The sequence below is a fragment of the Tiliqua scincoides genome, unplaced genomic scaffold, assembly GCF_035046505.1.
Source record: "Tiliqua scincoides isolate rTilSci1 unplaced genomic scaffold, rTilSci1.hap2 HAP2_SCAFFOLD_82, whole genome shotgun sequence".
Lineage (NCBI taxonomy): Eukaryota > Metazoa > Chordata > Lepidosauria > Squamata > Scincidae > Tiliqua > Tiliqua scincoides.
In genome coordinates, this window is record NW_027101662.1 from 32,056 (window position 1) to 53,102 (window position 21,047).

The 21,047-nt window shown below is 54.7% G+C and overlaps 1 protein-coding gene across 1 annotated transcript; it reads left to right on the forward strand.

Moving 5' to 3' along the window:
* Nucleotides 1-3,559: 3,559 nt before the first annotated feature.
* Nucleotides 3,560-19,584, forward strand: LOC136636075 (large subunit GTPase 1 homolog). The gene is made up of 14 exons (XM_066611098.1): nucleotides 3,560-3,652; nucleotides 3,756-3,879; nucleotides 3,959-4,079; nucleotides 6,729-6,815; nucleotides 8,573-8,659; nucleotides 9,105-9,165; nucleotides 10,240-10,416; nucleotides 11,165-11,533; nucleotides 12,300-12,401; nucleotides 13,224-13,366; nucleotides 17,063-17,187; nucleotides 17,720-17,799; nucleotides 18,786-18,959; nucleotides 19,112-19,584. The coding sequence occupies exons 1-14, from the start codon at nucleotides 3,560-3,562 to the stop codon at nucleotides 19,277-19,279; spliced, it is 1,911 nt and encodes a 636-aa protein (XP_066467195.1). The 3' UTR covers nucleotides 19,280-19,584.
* The last annotated feature ends 1,463 nt before the right edge of the window (nucleotides 19,585-21,047 follow it).

A 21,047-nucleotide genomic window follows, 5' to 3' on the forward strand; every position in this document is an offset into this window, starting at 1 on the left:
TGAGGTCTCTTGCTGTCTTGTGTGTTCCCTGGGCATTTGGTGGGCCACTGTAAGATATAGGAAGCTGAACTAGATGGGCCTACAGCCTGATCCAGTGGGGCTGTTCTTATGTTGGGCTCAGAGTCTGCACTGTCCTCTCTCCACACCCCCGCTCACCCCTTTGGCATGGGACTGTGGTGGGACTGTGGTAAGGGCTCGCAAAGGGCTTTACATTTGTGACAGTGTGTGCCAGTGGTAAGCCGGCATGCACTGTTCAGAATCTGTCCACACTGTACAATAATTGGGCATTCACTCCATCTCATTTGTAATCAAAACCAAGCTGTCCCAGCATCAGATGCACCCTCAAAGAGAGGCTCAGCCCCCCTCCTCCAGATCCCTGAACTGGGCTCCAGCTTGACTGGCTCTGGCCAGCCACCGGAAATCCTCTGCTCTGTGCCCAGACCCAAGACAGGGTTCACACTTAGTCTGAGCAGATGTCAGTGTGTGTGTGTTCCCGGGGGGAGGAGGAGGCTCCTCACAGGTCACGAGTCACCTATTCCCTGCTGCTGTGATGTATCAGGCAGGCATCTGTGGGGCCTGTGGGAGGACAGCAGCGTGACATAAATTGGGGGGGGGGGAGATGCCAGCAAAGATGTCAAGGGCATTGGGTGCAGGTGAGTGTGGCTAAGGGAGCAGGCTGCTGCAACAGTGGCCCCATGTCATATTAGAACATAAAAGCCCCACTGGATCAGGGCAAAGGCCCATCTAGTCCAGCTTCCTGTATTTCACAGAGGCCCACCAGATGCCTCAGGGAACTACATGATAACAACAACAACAACAACAACAACTTGGTGTTTATATACCTCCTTTCTGGTCATTGGATTACTCCTCTGAGTTTATTCAAGGCGGTTTACATAGGCAGGCATTTCTAAACCCCTCAAGGGGATTTTTACAATCATGGAGGTTCTCTCTTTCAAGAACCAACAACATTTCAGGTGGATCTTCCTGGTTTGGTCTCACTTCTGGCCTCCAGTTCTCCCAGCAGGCTGACAAGCAGCTCCATCTCTCACATGGAGGGCAGCCAAGACGCTTCTTGCTCACACGAAGAGCAGGTGGAATCACTTGTCAGCTGCTTCAAGGTCTCGCCATTCTCAGCCGTTCAGGGAGCTGCCTGTGTCCTCGAACTGGCAACCTTCTGGTGTTATCTTCAGGCTAACGGAGGCTCTACCCTCTAGACCAGACCTCCTGCCCATGAGACAACAAGAGACCTGCATGCTGGTGCCCTCCCTTGCATTTGGCATTCTGAGATATGCAAGCCCACTGCTTGGCCCATAGTATATTGGCAACCTTCAGTCTCGAAAGACTATGGTATCGCGCTCTGAAAGGTGGTTCTGGCACAGCGTCTAGTGTGGCTGAAAAGGCCAATCCGGGAGTGACAATCCCTTCCACACCGGGAGCAAGTGCAGTCTGTCCCTGGTCTGTCTCCCTGGCTATGGGCCTTCCTTCTTTGCCTCTTAGCCTCAGACTGTTGGCCAAGTGTCTCTTCAAACTGGGAAAGGCCATGCTGCACAGCCTGCCTCCAAGCAGGCCGCTCAGAGGCCACGGTTTCCCACTTGTTGAGGTCCATCCCTAAGGCCTTCAGATCCCTCTTGCAGATGTCCTTGTATCGCAGCTGTGGTCTACCTGTAGGGCGCTTTCCTTGCACGAGTTCTCCATAGAGGAGATCCTTTGGGATCCGGCCATCATCCATTCTCACGACATGACCAAGCCAACGCAGGCGTCTCTGTTTCAGCAAACATGCAGTGCCCTGTAATGGGTCTGTGTGGGCTATAGCCCCCCAGCCAGCTGTACTTGTTTCTGGTGCTGCCAAATGCTACATGGTCTACAGGCTGCGCTTTGCCTGCATTCTGCTCTGGCTGGGTTAGGCAGCAGTTGTGTGGACCAGCTGGTCTGGGTTTTGGACCTGCCCCCCTACTTCTGCCTGCCATGGGCGTTTCTGGCCAATCAGGCACAAGCAAGTCCCTTGTTAGCTTGCACCTGTCTCATCTGTGTGGGTCAAGGGAGGGCACTGGGATGCAGGTCTCTTGTTATCTGTTGCACTCCCTGGGGCATTTGGTGGGCCGCTGTGAGATACAGGAAGCTGGACTAGATGGGCCTATGGCCTGATCCAGTGGGGCTGTTCTTATGTTCTTAACTACAATTCCCAGGACGCCTTGCAGGTCTCTTGTTATCTGGTGCACTCCCTGGGGCATTTGGTGGGCCGCTGTGAGATACAGGAAGCTAGACTAGATGGGCCTATGGCCTGATCCAGTGGGGCTGTTCTTATGTCCTTATGTCCTGGGTCTTTGTGCAGCAAGCTGTCAGTACTGACTTACCACAGCTGTGCTGGGCCTCTCCTGGCAGAAAGGCTCCTTCCGGCAACTGAACTCTCCCACAGGGAGTGGCCCCACGTTCATTTCACATGGCTGCCCACTCCCGAGAGGGCTGCTTCGTCTTATGTACTCAGAAAAGTATTTTGGGACGCAAGTGTTGCGTCAGTGGAATGAGGGGCTTCAGCTCCAGGTGTTGGGGCTCTGCTTTGCCTCTTTTATGCCTGTGCCCCAGGAGCTCCCACACTGATGGCAGGAGGGGTGCAGTGACATCTAGGGTCACTGGGACATCCAGTCTGCCTGGTTGGCAGCAGCAACCGGTGCTGTGTTTCTCATTCCTGGGTTGTGGACCCAGGGATGGCCTCCCTTGGGGCGTGTGCCTGCCCCTGTCCCCGCTTCATTCACCCTGGTGGACTCTCTCTGACCTGGGACTGGGGGGGTGCCGTGTGTTTCTCCCCCCATTGCTGAGCTGTGCGGGGTTTCCGAGGGCGCTGGAGGTGTTCTGGGAGGGCGTCGCCAGTGTGGAGGTGCCTGGGCTCATGCTTCCTCTTCAGTGTGGCAGGGCTGAGGATATGGTGAATGCCAGGAAAAGAGCCCTGCTGGATCAGGCCAAAGAGGGCCACCTAGTGCAGCTTCCTGCATCTCCCACCAGGGAGCACACGTGGCAGAGAGACCTGCAGCTCTACATGCAGCTATATTCGTGGCTAGTTTGCAGTGAGGGTGGAATTGGGGGAGGGGAGAGGAGGTCCTCCTAGGAAGAGCCCACCCAGCCCAGCTCCTGCATCTCACAGCAGCCCGCCCGGTGCCTCTGGAAGCACACAGGACAAGAGACCTGCACCCTGGTGCCCTCCCCCATCTGGCACTGCCAGGCAAGGATGTGCGGGGGCGGCGGCCAGGTGAGGCAGAGCCTCCCCACCGGAGTCCTTCGAAAAGCGGGGTTGTGGTGCGGGTCTTTCTGAAGGCCTCTGGCGGGAGGCTCTGCCTCACCTGTCCCCCCCAGCACATCCCTGTTCCGAGGCAGCCGCTCCGAGAGCAGGACCTGCGCGTTTCCCCCGCGGCTCTGCCGCTCCCCTGGGAAGGCGGAGTGGCAGGGAGTTCCGCAGGAGCCCGGCCAGGGCTCCGCTCCTCCCCCGGAACTGCCGGCGAGCGTCGGGCCGGCGCGCCGCCTGCTCGTCAGCGGAAGCGCCAGTTCCGGCGAGCGCGGCGCCGGCATGGGGAAGAAGAAGGCGGCGGCCGGCCTGGGCCGGGCCCTGCAGCGGGAGCGCGGCCGGGCGCGGGGCGGCCTCCGGGCCGGCGACGGCTGGGTGAGTGGGAGCGGGAAAGGGGGCACGCGGGGGGGCCGGGCCGGGGGGGGGCGAGCGAGCGCGGCCTCGCTGACCGGCCGCCCTCCTCCCCTCCCCCCCACAGCGGCACGCGAGCGAGAGCGGCGGCGGCGCCCCGGCCCGGCCGGGCCCCGAGTCGGTCACCGAGCAGAGTTCCCTGGAGGAGTTCCTGGCGACGGCGGCGCTGGCGGGCACCCGCTTTGCGGCAGGTGAGTCCCGCGGGCCGGCGGGCGGGGCGCGGCCGGCTCCGCGGCCCTTCTGCGCCCTGACACCGCTTGCTCTCCGCAGAGAAGCTGGACGCGCGGCTGGTCCCCGCCCGGCCCCGGCCCGGGCTGCTGACGGCCGAGGAGGCCCGGGAGGCCCGGCGGCTGCAGGAGCAGCACCAGCACTTCCTGTGCATCCCGCGGAGGTGAGCGAGAGCGCTGCGCGGGGACCGCCTGGCATCCCGGGGCGCAGGCCCGCTGCCGGCAGTGGGACGCCTCCGAGCGGGCTGGGCAGCGGGGCGCCCTCGCCAGGGCTGTGCTGCAGGTTGCGCCGCTGCCTGCGTTTCTGGCCTCCGGGGCCAGCCTGCCGCTCTGCTCTCAGAGCCAGGACAGCAGAGCGGAGCCCAGGAGAGCCTGCAGGCTCCCAGGCAGCAGGAGCGTGGCTTGGAGCTGAGCCGGGCCCTGGCACCTTCTGGGGCGGCTGCTGGTCGCAAAGTTCTGTGTCTGTTCTTTGCCCTCCACTTTCACTGGAAATCTGAAGAACTGGTCTGGAGGACTTCTGTCACCAGCTCTTGTCCTCCTGCCCCTTGGATATTCTTGAAGATTTGCGGTACAACTCTGTGCATGTCATATCTACTCAGAAGCAAGTCCTATGGTGTCCAGCAGGGCTTGCTCCCAGGAACGTGTGTACAGGATGGTAGCTTTCGAAATGTTCTCCGCCCTCTGCCCTAATGCTTTCTATCTGTTGTACCTACTTTGTAATTCCTTTATGGTTGTCACAGCAACCTCCTGAAACCTTTCCACTTTATTAATATTTGTGTCCTTTTCACATTTTTATACCACCCTGCTCTCTCTTCCTTTTATCCTCCCAACAACCCTGTGAGGTAGGTGAGGCTGTCCCAAAGTAAGAACATAAGAACAGCCCCACTGGATCAGGCCATAGGCCCATCTAGTCCAGCTTCCTGTATCTCACAGCGGCCCACCAAATGCCCCAGGAAGCACACCAGATAACAAGAGACCTCATCCTGGTGCCCTCCCCTACATCTGGCATTCTGACTTAACCCATTCCTAAAATCAGGAGGTTGCGCATACACATCATGGCTTGTACCCCATAATGGATTTTTCCTCCAGAAACTCGTCCAATCCCCTTTTAAAGGCGTCTAGGCTAGACGCTAGCACCACATCCTGTGGCAAGGAGTTCCACAGACCGACCACGCGCTGAGTAAAGAAATATTTTCTTTTGTCTGTCCTAACCCGCCCAACACTCAATTTTAGTGGATGTCCCCTGGTTCTGGTATTATGTGAGAGTGTAAAGAGCATCTCCCTATCCACTCTGTCCATCCCCTGCATAATTTTGTATGTCTCAATCATGTCCCCCCTCAAGCGTCTCTTTTCTAGGCTGAAGAGGCCCAAACGCCGTAGCCTTTCCTCATAAGGAAGGTGCCCCAGCCCCGTAATCATCTTAGTCGCTCTCTTTTGCACCTTTTCCATTTCCACTATGTCTTTTTTGAGATGCGGCGACCAGAACTGGACACAATACTCCAGGTGTGGCCTTACCATCGATTTGTACAACGGCATTATAATACTAGCCATTTTGTTCTCAATACCCTTCCTAATGATCCCAAGCATAGAATTGGCCTTCTTCACTGCCGCCGCACATTGGGTCGACACTTTCATCGACCTGTCCACCACCACCCCAAGATCTCTCTCCTGATCTGTCACAGACAGCTCAGAACCCATCAGCCTATATCTAAAGTTTTGATTTTTTGCCCCAATGTGCATGACTTTACACTTACTGACATTGAAGCGCATCTGCCATTTTGCTGCCCATTCTGCCAGTCTGGAGAGATCCTTCTGGAGCTCCTCACAATCACTTCTGGTCTTTACCACTCGGAAAAGTTTGGTGTCATCTGCAAACTTAGCCACTTCACTGCTCAACCCTGTCTCCAGGTCATTTATGAAGAGGTTGAAAAGCACCGGTCCCAGGACAGATCCTTGGGGCACACCGCTTTTCACCTCTCTCCATTGTGAAAATTGCCCATTGACACCCACTCTCTGCTTCCTGGCCTCCAACCAGTTCTCAATCCATGAGAGGACCTGTCCTCTAATTCCCTGACTGTGGAGTTTTTTCAGTAGCCTTTGGTGAGGGACCGTGTCGAATGCCTTCCGAAAGTCCAGATATATAATGTCCACGGGTTCTCCCGCATCCACATGCCTGTTGACCTTTTCAAAGAATTCTATAAGGTTCGTGAGGCAAGACTTACCCTTACAGAAGCCATGCTGACTCTCCCTCAGCAAGGCCTGTTCGTCTATGTGTTTTGAGATCCTATCTTTGATGAGGCATTCCACCATCTTACCCGGTATGGATGTTAGGCTGACCGGCCTATAGTTTCCCGGGTCCCCCCTCTTTCCCTTTTTAAAAATAGGCGTGACATTTGCTATCCTCCAATCTTCTGGCACCATGGCCGTTTTGAGGGACAAGTTGCATACCTTAGTCAAGAGATCTGCAACTTCATTCTTCAATTCCTTAATAACCCTTGTCTCCCAGAAAGCTTCACGGCTGAATGAGGATTTGAACCTGGATCTTACAGGTTTAAGTCCAGCTCCTGAACCACTACACCATTCTAGCGCTAACTGGCTTGTGGTGTTATCTGAGTTTTTGGGTGGTGTTGGCATCCACAGCCCTGCTTGAAGCACTTCCAGAAAACAGTGTTAAACATATACACCCACCCACACACTCACTCACTTCCCATACAGGCAATCAATAATTTTACAGGCTTGTCAGTGGCTGGGAGGGGCTCAGTTGAAAAGCTATCTGAATTTTCATGTTTTCCTTTTGTGATTGGTTATTTCAGACCACGCTGGGACAAGCAAACCAGCCCTGAAATGTTAAATCAAGCAGAAAGAGATGGCTTCCTGGAGTGGAGGCGGCGGCTGGCGCAGTGAGTGTCTCGTCCTGGTGCCCCATAGGAGGCTACCTTGTGGCGGGTCAGCCCATGCCGGGTCCTGCTGGCTCAGCTTTTCTGGCACTGAGTGGCAGCAGCTCTGCAGGGCTTCAGTCAGGAGTCTGGAGAGTGCTCATAGTTAAAATCTCTAGGTCTGGAGAGACTCACAAAGAAGGGATGCCAGCACCAAACTATTGTGACCTTTCTGTGGTGCACTGGCCTCTAGCATGTTGCCAGCACAGAAGGTTGTATCCCTGGTAGATTCCTGGGATTCTTGTGTGTCTAAGCATCTTATTTTGTTTTCCGTAAGTGGGGGAGTCAGTGTAAAAAACATTCAAGTCAGTAAGCAGGCTCTTCCTGATTGGAGGCGTTTCTTAGTTTATATTTGCACTCCTCCAGTCAACGCTAATTACTTAGGCTGCTGACAACAGTTTAAAACGTTAAAAGGGATGGCCAGAAACGTAGCTCAAAATGTGACATGAAACTAAAGCAGTAGCAGAACAAAAGTGTTTCCAGATCTGGCTGTGGGGCTCAAGACAGCCAAAGAAGCAGTTCTGTTGTGCGTTGCTGCTGGAGAAAAGGCGGTGGCCCCGCTGTCTGTCTTGAGTCCCACAGCAGCTACCTTGCTGCTTGATGCTGTAGAGAGATCCAAGGGAACAGCTGGTGCCAGGCACCCCTGCTGGCATTGGTGGCCATGCCTGCCCAGGGATGCCCTAACCTCGGCAAAGTGTGCCGATGGCACCTGGGTATAAGCGCAGTGGGCCCAGTGTGAGGTGTCGGGCCTGGGAGTGATGAGATAAATTGCTTTTCTCCAGCTTGATGGTCTTGGCAACCCCAGCAGAAAAACAGATTGCAAGTAGCTTAAATGTGGGGGTGGTGGGTTAGGTGAAAGGCTTTACTAAGCCCCGCTTAGTAAACAGCCACACTTCCAGCTTCAGCAGGGTGGCAGCTGTGTGTGTCTGTGGCAGCCAAAACAGAGGCCCCGGTGGTGACACTTTCCAAGACCAGCCCGTCTATTTCCAACATAATTTTTTGGGGCTCCGGTCTGCTTCTTCAGACGCCTGTAGCATTCTCTCCTTTGAAGGAGGGAGGCAGCTGTTCAAGGCAGTGGGAGGGAGGAAGCAGAGCTAGGCAAAGCTCTTCAAGGCAGAGCTAGGGGCTGCCTCTTTCCTCCTAGAGCTCTTTGATCCCCTCTTCCACCGTTCCTCTGCCCCCCTGCCTGCCTGCCTGCCTGTGTCAGCAGAGGACCCCTGGTCTGCTCTGCCCTTGGAGAAGTGGACCGTAACTCACCAGAGGTTATGCTGACACAAGTGGCTTGGTTTGCAAGGCACAAGAAGACTCTTTACATTTTCAGCTGACACCTGCAAGACTCAAGAGGGTTGTGGAATTATTATTACTACTGTGTTTCTGTCCCACTTTTCTTCTCTGGAGGGGACCCAAGGAATTCTACAGGCATAGCCCTGTCTATCCCTTATGGGCCACCTCTCATCCTGAGAGGTGAGACTTCTTGAAGCAGAAGATCCTGCACAAGGGGATGTTGGAAGCAGTGTGTCGAAGGACCTGCTGTTCCTTTATACCCATGCTCTGATGCATGGTCAACAGATGCTATTGTAGGGATTGCTGATGCCACCTCCTTCAGCAACAGGTGATGGTGCAGGCATGGAATATGGAAACTACTGTTAGAATGCTCTAAGACCTGGGTGAAGAACTGTTTGTCAACCTCTCCAATGCAATGGTTCTTGCTCCCTCTCCAGACTGGAGGAAGAACAGAAGCTCCTTCTGACCCCGTTTGAACGTAACCTGGAGTTTTGGCGGCAGTTGTGGCGTGTACTGGAAAGAAGGTAATGTTCCATCGTGTGCTGTGAGCGCCACACACCCCTGCTGGGAATGGTGCCACAGCCCTGGCAGCTGCAAGTGGCATGTTCCAGTGACCACAGGGTGGGGGGCTGAGGAACTGATAGCAGTGAAAGTAGTTGGGGGGGGGGACTGGGGTTGTGGGCCTGGGAGCCCAGAGAATGCCTGGAATCTGAACACTCCTTCATGAGGGTTGAAAATGGATCCCCACTCGGTGCAGCTCTGCCTTGTCAGGAGATTCCCTGAGTTGGCTCCTACTGGTTCCCTTAAATGACTTGCTCTCCAGGATCCCAAACAGTGTTGTTGCTTTTTCCTCTGCCCTTCCTTGTGAATGCCATTGGGGACTCTGCCAGAGAGCCCAGAAGCGCTGGGTTACTGGGATGGGTGAGTGATTTTGGCCCATGGAAATGGCATTTTCCTCTTCTTTTACAGTGATGTTGTGGTGCAGATAGTGGATGCCCGGAACCCGCTCCTCTTCAGGTGCCCAGATTTGGTAGGTGAGGCGGGCTCACTTGATCTCCCTTGAGCAGTGTGAGAGGTGTGGTAGCACCCTATACTAAAAAGCCCTCTGTTCTTGGCGGATCGACTCCAGGTTGCTTGTTTGCTCACTTGATTGCTCCTGTGATGCTGCAGTCATAGAAGGTTCTACTGATCCTTGATTTGTGCCCGACAATTGTATGGGATTTGCTGAATATACTGAGCTGAGGAGATATCCTGGGTAGTGCTGAGAGAGACCACACGTGCCCCTGGGAAATCTGGAGCTTCTCCCCACTGTGAGGTCACATCAATCCCCTACGTACAGTCAAACCTGGAATGTGTATCTGAGGCAGATTCCACCACCAACTGCCCACTGGAAATGCAGGCTCAGGATTGCACTTCCAGCTTTTTGCCCAGCAGGGGGCCTGCCTGCCTGCCTGCCTGCTACTTGAGTTCCTGGAGGAGGGGGAGATGTGGGGAGCTTCTTGACTGCTCTCCTTGCTTCCCTTCTCCCTCTCTCATCCACACACTGGAGCCCTTGGAGGCAGGAGGCTCCAGTGGTTTTCATCACATCAAAGCAAAGATTTATTGGGGACGGAAATGGAACAAGGCTGGAACAGGCAGCCCAATTCAGTGTTCCAAAATAAAGGGAAAAGGAGACTCTTGGGAAAACCTCCCTGACTCCAGCATGTACTCGAAATCAGAGCATCCTCCTGGCACTGGAGGGAAGGACATTTCTTGGAGTCGCCAGTGTCATGACTTATACTTTGCTCTCGGTGGCTCCCCCCAGCCAGCTCTCTCTTGCTTCCCTAGTTGGGAACCCAGCTCTGGCTTTACATTAAATGTACTGCTCCGATGTCAGATGAGCACCTGGGGACAATGGCAGGTGGGAATGTGAGAGCACAGAGCAAGGAGCCTGTAGTTCATGCAAGTGGCTCAAGGAAGCCACAGTTGCCACTAGGGAAACTGGGGATGGACGAATGGATTGCTGCTTCATTGGGCGATCTGGCAGAGCGATTCCAGCAGCTCTGTGCTTCTGCTGCCTCCTTGTTGGTGATCGACTTCTCTTGTCTTGTTTGTGCCTGGTTAGGAGCGTTACGTGAAAGAACTCAGCCCTGCCAAGGAGAACCTCGTGCTGTTGAACAAGGCTGACTTGCTGAGTGAGGAGCAGCGGTCTGCCTGGGCACGCTTCTTCGAGGGGGAAGGCGTGAGGGTGGTATTCTGGTCAGCCCTGGCGGAGGAGAGGCGTCTGGCAGCTGGCCTTCAGGTGACTTTGCTGAGCCATGGCAAGTGTGTGTGTGTGTGGGGGGGTGTCTTCCAGGCAGTTATCCAGGCCTTCGGATGTTCTGCCACAGCACCCTCCTGTTGGCACAGTGGATACTTGCATCCACCTTGACTGAGAGCCCTCCACTTCCAGGCAGAGTTGAGGCTCTTCCAGGTGTATTTATGCCCTCAAAGTTCAGGGGCCTACCTTAACTCTGGCAATAGGGGGTTCTCTCGCCTTGCATGTTGGATCCATGCACCCACATGTTCTCTTTTACTTTCAGCCAGTCCTGTTCCTCTGGAAAAGCTAGAGCTGTTGGCAAGAGATATACCCCACCTTTTAGAACAGAGTCATTGCAGGACTGCCAACAACCATAATTGAAAAGAATAATTAAACAGTGATAGAAACACATTAAATCTGTTAAAAACTATTTAGTGAAAATCCTTGTATAATAAATGGGTCTTGATGGCACAGGATGCTTGAAAGCAGTGAGGGGGGGGATCTGGCGGGCTTCCCTGGACAGATTGTTCCAGAGCTGCAGTGGTGCCACCACAGAGGAAGCCCTGTCCATTTTGTGTCAGAGGTGGGCCAGAGAGCTGAGTTGGCTCCTGTGTGCAACCAGGTAGGCGTCTATCAGGCATGCTGGCCCTAAGCCACGTGTGACTCTGAAGGTTTGTACTGGCAACTTCCTGCTTTTTCTGTGGAAGGGGGAGGACACTCCATGATGTGTATTTGGTGTCCATTTGCTCAGGAGATGAATACTGTGGAGCTCCTAGATCCCAGCCAGGAGGAACTGCAGGCTGCACACAGCAGTGGTGGAGGCAGGCTTGGGTCTTCCCCGTGGCCCCCTGGATACGATGAGCACGACAGCAGCCAGGAGGATGTGTACGAGGACTGTGAGGAGGATGCCTGGCTGACCTGTTCTGAAGACGAGGCAGGTGGTGCTGGGGTCTTGAAAGAAAAGGGGTCTTGCGATGCTGAAGTCCAGGAGCCGGGGCTCCAGCAAGGCCAGCCCATCAGAAACAGCAGCTGCTTGGTGTCCAGAGATGAACTCCTGGAGATCTTGAAGGCTGTACACACTGGGAAGACGGTCCGCAATGGAGAAGTCACCTTGGGGCTGGTAAGTTGGCATGGCTGCTTGAGATTGTTGCTCCATCTCCTCTCAAAGCCTGGGACCCTCAACAGCTGCTTCCTTCACCAGAACCAGTGTGGGGGAGAGCGGGAGGGGCCACTTCCCAGGCAGGGCCAGGCAGGGTGGCTTGTAGAGGGCTGCTCTAGCAAGCATGTCCAGCACTGTAGTGGCCAAGGACAAAATGACTATTCCTCCTCCCCCCCCCCCCATAAAGATCTACAGAACCAAGCCCCTGCTTGGGGAGCTGGTTTCAGATGCCAAGTCCCAGTTGTGGTTGGGAGGAGAGCACCTCTGCATGGCACCTGACTTGCCTCAAGCAGGCACAGCTGGGATTTAAGGAGGTCAGCATCCTGGACAGCAGGGTGTGTCCCTCAGGCAGAAATCCCTTGGTGCTTGGGAATCTGAGTGGCTGCAAAGGCAGCGGCCACAGGAGCTCTGACCAGGTGCTTCTCCCCCCCCACCCCCGCAGCTTGCTGCTGGTTCCTGGGCAGGTATCAAATCTCTCCTGATCACATTTCCCCACATGTGGGACCAGATTGGTTCTTCATCTCTTCATGATGGGACAGATTCCTATCAGCCTCCTGACTTCCACTTCTGTCTCTGTTTCTTCACTCAAGAGAACTTCCACATTCTTCCAAGTTCTCTTGGATGTCCTGGCTGCTTCCCAGAGCCGTGGCAGAGCCTGGTTGGCCCCTCTCTGGAGCAGCAGGCACAAGAGCCCTGCCTGAGTGCCAGCCCTGTTCTTCCTTCCCAGGTGGGTTACCCCAATGTCGGGAAGAGTTCGACAATCAACACCATCCTTGGAAAGAAAAAGGTGTCGGTGTCGGCCACGCCAGGACACACAAAGCATTTCCAGGTACTGCCAGAATGGGGCAAGCTGGCGCCACTGGCTGGCTCTCCTCGGGTCAGTGCTGGGAGCCCAGGGGCCCTGCAGGGCCATATAACTTGCAATAACCCAGATGTTGAGCCAGGAAACCAGCTTGGCTTCTGCGGTGTCCTGAGTTGCACAGCAGCCTTTCCCAGTAGTCCCTGAGAACCATCACCGTCAGCTGCTGTCGGAGGGTGGAAGGAAATTCCATGTTCCTCATGGTCAAGGTGGTACCTGGGGAGGGGGGAAACGTACCCCTGCTGAGCCTGTCCAGACTACCTGGGGCTGGGGGAGGGAGAGAGGATGGGGTTGTTGTGGGAGAAAGCAGACGGGGTGACGAGGCAATGGACTAGTGCACAGCGATGCCTTCATCCAGCTGCCACCTCTGTCAGGGCTGGCTGTCTGTGGAGCTGTCCCCATCAGGTGTCTGAGAAGGCCCTTTTTTCCCCCTCTGGTAGTGCAGCCCCAAGAGCTGACCCTGTATTTTTTTTTGGGAGGGGGGAGCATCCCATGTCCTCTAGAATCTCTTGGGTTGACCTGTTGTTGTAGTCTCCTTAAGGCTCCCAGGGCAGTGAGCCCAGATGCAGGCAGGCAGGCATGGCTTGTTGCTGCTCTTCTCTTCACTCAGCACTTGGAGATAATAATAATAATAAACTTTATTTTTATCCCGCCCTTCTCCCCAAAGGGACCCAGGGCGGCTAAGATAGAAGAAGGTGCCTGGCAGGTTCCCTTTCTGCTTTCCAAAGAGAAGCGAGGAGGGGGAAGTGGGAGGGGTGATGTGGCTGAGGCCTGCTTGGTTGTATCTTGCAGACGCTGTATGTGGAGCCCGGCCTGTGCCTCTGTGACTGTCCTGGCCTGGTGATGCCCTCCTTTGTCTCCACGAAGGCCGAGATGACCTGCAGTGGGATCCTGCCCATAGACCAACTGAGGGACCATGTCCCCCCTGTCTCTCTCATATCTTTTGCTCTGCTGTAGGGAGGCCACTTGGGTCATTGGCAGAATTTTGCTGTGACTGGCTGTGTGCAGATTTTAGCTGGGATGCAGGAGCACTGGGGCAGCCTCCTGACTAAAGCAGTTTTTGTCCTGCACCTGTCTAATTAACATAAGAACATAAGAACAGCCCCGCTGGATCAGGCGATAGTCCCATCTAGTCCAGCTTCCTGTATCTCACAGCAGCCCACCAAATGCCCCAAGGAGCACACCAGTTAACAAGAGACCTCATCCTGGTGCCCTCCCTTGCATCTGACATAGCCCATTTCTAAAATCAGGAGGTTGCACATACACATCATGTCTTGTAACCCGTAATGGATTTTTCCTCCAGAAACTCGTCCAATCCCCTTTTAAAGGCGTCTAGGCTAGACGCCAGCACCACATCCTGTGGCAAGGAGTTCCACAGACCGACCACGCGCTGAGTAAAGAAATATTTTCTTTTGTCTGTCCTAACCCGCCCAACACTCAATTTTAGTGGATGTCCCCTGGTTCTGGTATTATGTGAGAGTGTAAAGAGCATCTCCCTATCCACTCTGTCCATCCCCTGCATAATTTTGTATGTCTCAATCATGTCCCCCCTCAGGCGCCTCTTTTCTAGGCTGAAGAGGCCCAAACGCCGTAGCCTTTCCTCATAAGGAAGGTGCCCCAGCCCCGTAATCATCTTAGGCTGGCCAGAGATTCTTGCATTCCTAGGGCTCTGCAATCCCAGAGTGTTGGGTGGGGCAGGGTGAAGAAGGGGAGGTGGGTGCTTAGAACTGGATTAGCGCACAAAGGTTGAGAGCACAGCAGCCATCAAGGAGATTGTAGGCTTGAGGAGGGGCCCGCAGCCTGTTGAGGAATGGCTCATCCAGAGAAGTTGTGGAGGGATGCTCTTTGGACCATCAACTACCAGCTCTCCTCCCTTCGCCCTTGTGCAGCGGTAGGATATTCTTAAGGAGATCAGGAGGAACCAGGTCAGCATGGGAGGGGGGAGAAGGCTGTATGTTGCATGTTAAGGGACAGAGCTTGGATGTCCTGGGGACAGCTGCAGCTCAGAACTTCATGGCCGCCAGGGCATGTCTGGCTTGTGTCTCGGGGTATCTGCTCCAATGAATGATGCGGGACACACCCTTCACCTGTTGTTCACTGCTGGGCACTTCAGTGGTGATCTGGATGTGGAGGAGAGTAAGATTACTCCTTTGCCATGGATAGATCACTTCCTGGTGAGATTTAGGGCACAATCCTAACCAGGTCTACTCAGAAGTAAGTCCTATTTTGTTCAGTGGGGTTTACTCTCAGGAACATGTGGTTAGGATTGCAGCCTTAGGCTTGTTCATGGTTTTCCACATCCACAGAGACGGGACCATGTTGTATGGTCTGCCTCTGAGGCTGAGATGGATTCTTGAAGCCTCTGGGGGACTTCCCATTGCCAGAGTTGGTGACTCACCCAGTGCCCTGGTTGATCTCTGTAATGGGGAGATGAGGGGAGCCTGAGCATCCTCTGCCCAACTGCAGAGTGAGACCAACTGCTCCGAGGAGCTGCGGGAGATTAATCGGCAGGGCAGACGCCTGGAGCAACAGTGGCAGAAGACGGGTGCTGCATCTCGCCACACACCAGTGAGAGCTCATTTGAGAGCCTGTTCGTGGCTGTGCGGCAGCCAAGAGGCTGTTCTTCTCTGCCACCGTCGCATCAGCAGCAAATCATCCTGCTGGGCTTTTTCATGTAGTCTGTGATCTCCCAGCAGATTGGGAGAAACACACAGAAGGCCCAATGTGCTGAGTTGGTGAAGCACTTTGCGGATAAAGTTGATCAAATCCAGCACGGCTTGGACTATACATTAGGAGTATCTAATGACGTTCCTTTGGCGTCTGTCAGTTCTGTCTCCTGGGATTCTTTTCAGCTTGTAGAACCTGAGGGTGTGGACAGGACTCCTTGGAGTGTGAGACCATCTGCTTGCCTGCTCAACTCTTCCCTGGCATGGCTGATTAGATCTGCCCAGGGAGGGTTGACTGAGGGAAGGATGCCACTGCCATTGAAGTGAGCAGTGGTGTGTCCCTTCCTGAAGAAATACCATATTGGACTCTACCATACTGAATGATTTTCAGTCCGTCTTAAACATCCCAGGTTTGGGCAAGGTGTTCTAGTGGGTGATGGCGCCCCAGCTCCAGGGGTCCTGGAGGAAGCTGACAATTTAGAGCTTTTCAATCTGACTTCTGGCCAGTGTTCAGGAGAGAGATGGCTTTGGTCACCTTGGTAGATAAATTGTGATGGGGACCAGACAGGGGAGTGCGTCCCTTTTAGTCCTGCTGGACCTTTCAGAATGCCAGATGCAGGGAGGGCACCAGGATGCAGGTCTCTTGTTATCTGGTTTGCTCCCTGAGGCATTTGGTGGGCCGCTGTGAGATTCAGGAAGCTGGACTAGATGGGCCTATGGCCTGATCCAGCGGGGCTCTTCTTATGTTCAGTGGCTTTTGGCAGCATTGACCATGGCTTCCTGTTGGTTTGGGGCTTAGAGGCACCATTTGGGGTGGTTCTGTTCCTTCCTGGCTGACAGATCCCAGAAGGTGGTACTGGGGGATGGTGTCCTGGCCTTGGAAGGGAGGGGTGCTGCAAGGTTCAATTCTATCTCCTGTGCTATTTAACGTCCATAGGAAGCTGTTGGGAGAGGCCATCCAGAGACTTGGGGTTCTAGTTCTGCTTTCAGAGACAGCTGAGAATAAATTATTCCCTTCTTCCACATGACAGCCCGTTAGGTATTTGAAGAGAGCTCTCAGCCTTCTCTTCTCCAGGTTGAACACGCCAAGTTCCCTCCACCTTTCCTCGTAGGGCTTGTCCTCCAGCCCCCTGATCATCCTCGTCGCTCTCCTCTGAACCTGCTCCAGTTTGGCTGCATCTCTCTTAAAGTGGGGTGCCCAGAACTGCACACAGCACTCCAGGTGAGGTCTAGCCAGAGCAGAGTAAAGAGGAACCACAACTTCTCGTGACTTGGAAGCTACGGTACTGTTAATGCAGCTAAAATTACATTCACCTACTTTGCAGCCGCATCACACTGCTGACTCATGTTCATCCTGTGATCCGTTGCAACTCCAAGATCCCGCTCACATGACCCATCCTCTGTGGTCAGCTGGGGGCCATGCCACCATTAGTGGAGGTGGACGGTGGCTTCTCAGTGGTGGCACCCTGACTGTGGAATTCCCTCCCCTTGGAGTTCTGCTCCCTCCTTGGAGACCTTTTGGTGTGGCCATAACACCTTTTAATTTAGAATGACATTTGACACCGTACATGATGGACTGGCGTTTTAATCACACATAATTTTTAATTGCTTTATGCAGTCCATTGGGCTTTGTCTTGTTCTAATTGTGTTGAATTCTGTAAGGCGCCTTGTTTGCCCTAACTGGGAGAAAGGCAGGGCATGAAATAAACCAGTGGAGCATGGGCAGCCTGGTGCCGGGGTGCAGTGGGGCTGTGTCTGCTTGTGGCATGAGTGCAGATTGGGCAGCTTCATAACCCTCTGCTCTTTGGCTGGGGGAGCAGGTTGCTGAGGACACTTGAAATGCACCACTTGAGTTCAGTGTTTGGAGCAGACATTCTGGGGGATTTCGTCAGTGGGGAGGCAGGGGTGGGAACAGCTGGCTGGCTCACCTGTCACGGTTCCTTTTCTTGTTCCTTCACTTGCCTACGTTTGCCAGCGAATCCCACGACGTGTTTTGGAGGCAACCTACGGGATCAACATTGTGAGGCCTCGTGAGGACGATGCACCGGATCGGCCACCCACGGCAGAGGAGCTGCTGACGGCCTACGGGTGTGAGTGAGGCAACTAGCTGGGTGTCCTGCCCCTGCCCTTGCTCCCAGACAGACCAGGGTAGGACTGGCCATCCTCACAGAGCTGGGTGGTGGTGGTTCAGGGGCCTCTCCCCCAACTCACCATGACCTGAAATGTGTGTGATCTGGAGAGAGACCCCACTGTTCTCCACCAATCTGACGTTTGGGTAGACAGCTTGGCTCTTGAGGCCTGTTCCCTGCCTGAGTTCCTGTCTCTCTGAAGGGCTCTTTGTTGGGCCTGTGAATCACTTAGGAGCCAGGGGCTGCATGTTAGACCTGCTGACCAGGGTCCCTTCCCCCTTGGCTGTGTGGTGATTCAGTTGGGCATCTGCCCAGAGGTGTCCACATAGGCCAGCCAGCCTCTGTCTCTCTGCTCTGTAGTTCTCAATTGGAAGGGTTTTCTCTCTCAGCCATCCGTGTCCTTGGCTCAGGGGGCCCCTGTCCAGCAAGAGCTTTATCTCCCTGAGCTGCGGTCGCTTCTCTTGCAATCTCCTGGTCTTCCTCCCCTGCACAGGCATGAGGGGCTTCATGACAGATCATGGACAGGTGGACCAGCCTCGCTCAGCCCGCTGTGTGTTGAAGGACTACGTCAAGGTAAGCGTGAGCCGGGGAGGAAAGCGGCAGTTCTGGGTGGCAGCACTGGGCTCTGTGGTGCAGGCATGGAGGCAGATGGCAGCGATAGAGAGGTAGAGGCTTCAAATGCTGCTCCTCTCTCTGTACCCCGTCAGCACACTAGAGAACATAAGGGAAAATTTGAAATATCTCAGAAATAACTTCCAGAAAAATGCTCACGACATTCTGAAAATGTTTTGCAATATTCATTTTTAAAAAGTTACATGCTAAATAGTTACGTTGTTGGGCAACGAGAAGGAGAGCTGACAAGCCTCTTGAAGACGCTGCTGTGTCTGGGGAGAGGGGTCCTTTTTCTGAGCACAAGCAGGGCCTGTGCTGTGCTGATCCGGGAAGGGAAGGCCTTGGGAACAGGGGCTGCAGCCTCCTCTGAGAACTCTTCTTCTCCCTGGGCTGCTTCTGCATCCACCCTGAGCGTAGCTTGATTTGTTCTTGAGTCTGAGATATTTCTCTCTCATCTTTCTTGCCTGTCAAGGCGACTCTTATGGTGGCACAAAACATGTACAGAGGTGGTTTTGCCTCACCTAGGATGCCAATGGTTTTCCTTTTATTCAGAGGGACTAGACGAATGGGAGAACTAGACAGAGCCTCCCTGTGTACATCTCATGCAAAAACAGCCACTGTCGGAGCAGGTGAGGCTCCCTTTCAGGCTGTGAGTCAGCAAGGAAGTTCTTCCAAGGCAGAAGGAGGGCGTCATTGTCATCAGTGTCTTCCCCAAGACCACCATCCAGGACCTGAGACTAGCCTGCTCGTTGGGGTTCCCTGACAGCTTTATCTGTTCCTCTTGTGAAGCAGCTCTGGGGAGGGGGGCAGCTTGGAAAAGGCAGTCAGCTGCTAGCAGGCAGAGACTTGGGCCTCATGCCAGGTGGTGGGGAGGTGGCGGCAAGGGCCCCTCTGGGCCTCTTGCTGGAGCAGAGGTGAGACTCACCCCACCCACTCTTCCTTCACAGGGCAAGCTGCTTTACTGCCATCCTCCCCCTGGTGTTGACCCCAAAGACTTCCAGTCCTACCAAGAGAGGAATGGTCCCAGCAAGAATGCAGAGGGTGGGGCAGAAGTGCAGCCTGGAGAGAACCCCAAGGCCAAGCAGATTGAAAATGTGGTGGACAAGGCCTTCTTCCATCAGGTAGCAAGGAGAGGGTGTGTGCATGAGTGTACACCTTTGCATGTTCATACGTGTGTGCGGCCTGGAAAGGATGCGGGAGAGACACTGGCCCTGTCCTGGGGGAGGGGGTGGTGGTTCTTCTGTGCCAGTGACAGGAGCTGTCTCCATTCCAGGAGAATGTCCGGGCCTTGACGAGAGGTGTCCAGGCTGTGATGGGGTCCAGAGCTGGTGTTGACTCACCCCCTGTCTTGGGGCAGAGCCCAGGAAAGCCCTGGAAGAAACATGGTAACAGAAACAAGAAGGAGAAGATTCGCCGTGTCACTAAGCACTTGGAGGCATGACCCTTGAGCTAACAGAATAGGAGCCTCTTGTCCTCTTTTGGAGAGGGAGAGCACAGAGTGGAGGTCCTTCCCTTAGTGGAGGAGCTCTGTAGTTCTCCCCCCAGCCAGAGCTACTCCGATAAGAGATTTGGGATGACAGCTTGCCAGGACCTCCAGGAGAGGCCTTGGAGCAGCCAGGTGTTTTCCTGACCAGGAGGTGGAGGAGCTGCTTGGAAGGCACTCTTGCCTTGTCCTCGGAAGCGGCTGCTTGTCCTCGGAGAGAGACAGTGGTCCACTCTCTACAATAAACTGTTCTTGCATTTCCACTTGCTGGGCATCTTGTTTTCAACACATGAAGTCTTTCAACCCAGAGGTCCCTTGCTGTGGGCTGCTGCCATCTGACAGCCTGGAGGTGTTTTTAGAATCCCCTGCACCCACTGCTTCTCTCAGGTGCAAGAGGGTGGTGGGTCATTCCCAGAAGTGCCAGCCAGGTAGCTGTGGAGACCTGGATGCAGGCTGAAGAGCAGAAGATCCTATTTCTCCCTCTGAGAGCAGCAGGTCCTCAATGGGGCAAGGTGGGACACTGTGGTAAAGACACGGGCTGGTTCAGAATGGGCTTATTAAAGTGACAGGCCATGTTGTGAACTGAGCCCCCCCTCCAAAGCAGCATGCTTGTGCTTTTGTGGTATCCTGCGGGGGAGTCCTGTGGGGGCAACAAAATCACAAGCAGAGATTAAAGGTGGTTTCTGTTTGGAGTTGGTTGGGATCCAAACTGCAAGTGACCCTCCCACGCACTGAAGTCACCCAAAGTGCAGGGAAGCACTTAGGCTGGCGTGGCCCTCCCAAGTGCTCAGCTGGAGGGCCTGCTCCTGGCTGTTTGCTGTGGGGAGTCAGAGCTAGAGCACGGCGCTGTGTCCCAGATGAATCAGCTGCTTGCAGGGAAGGCAGCTCTCTCAGCTGCCCCTGTGAAGAGACCAGGGCTTGTTGGAGGGGTGGCATGGTCTCCACCAGTCCTGCCCCAAGCAGCAGGGTGTGCCAGGTGACAGGAATGGGGTGGCCTTGGCAAGCTCAGAACTGGCAGTGGAAGGAGGTCTGCAAAAGGTGGTGGCACAGAACATCTCACAGTCCCTTCCAGGGTGCAGGAAGAGCGGGGGGGAGGGCATGCCAGGAGGGCACTCCTGATGCCATGCCCTATTCTTATCCCAGGGCAGAGCGCTTCTGCCTGCCCCCATTTTCCTCAGGGGCTTGCAGTGGGGCAGGTCCAGGCCAAAGAGTCTTTGCAAATGGCAACTTTGACTTCACGGGCAGCCAAGAGTAGTAGCCGTCATGGGGCAGATTTGCAGCCAACTAGGGAGGCTGGTGCGTCCCACCTTGGCTTGCAGCCTCGAAGGAGAAGGACTGCTGCTGCCCAGCTGCTCCCATGTCCCTTCCCTTTCAGTGCAAGAACTTGAGAATGCAAAAACTTCCCTTCTCTGTCATTTGGGGGGGGGGGGTTTCAGCAAGTGGCAAAGAAGTCCTGGAGGAGGCAGAGGGCTGTTAGAGGGGCAGCTGCTGCTGTTTGGGTCTTGTTTCAGATGGGTCCTCCCTGGGCAATGGTCTGGCCACTGACAGCCTTTCTGCTGTGCCGGACTGACCTGGCCGGGACTGAGGGGCACCTCTGCTTGCTGCCACCAGTGCCCATTCTTCTCTGATCAACAGCCAGAGGCCCTCCTGGAGGCAGCTTGCTGGTAACCGTGACAGCTCCTGGCCTCATGCTGGTGGGTCCCACACTGGGCGTGCAAGCGGCTTC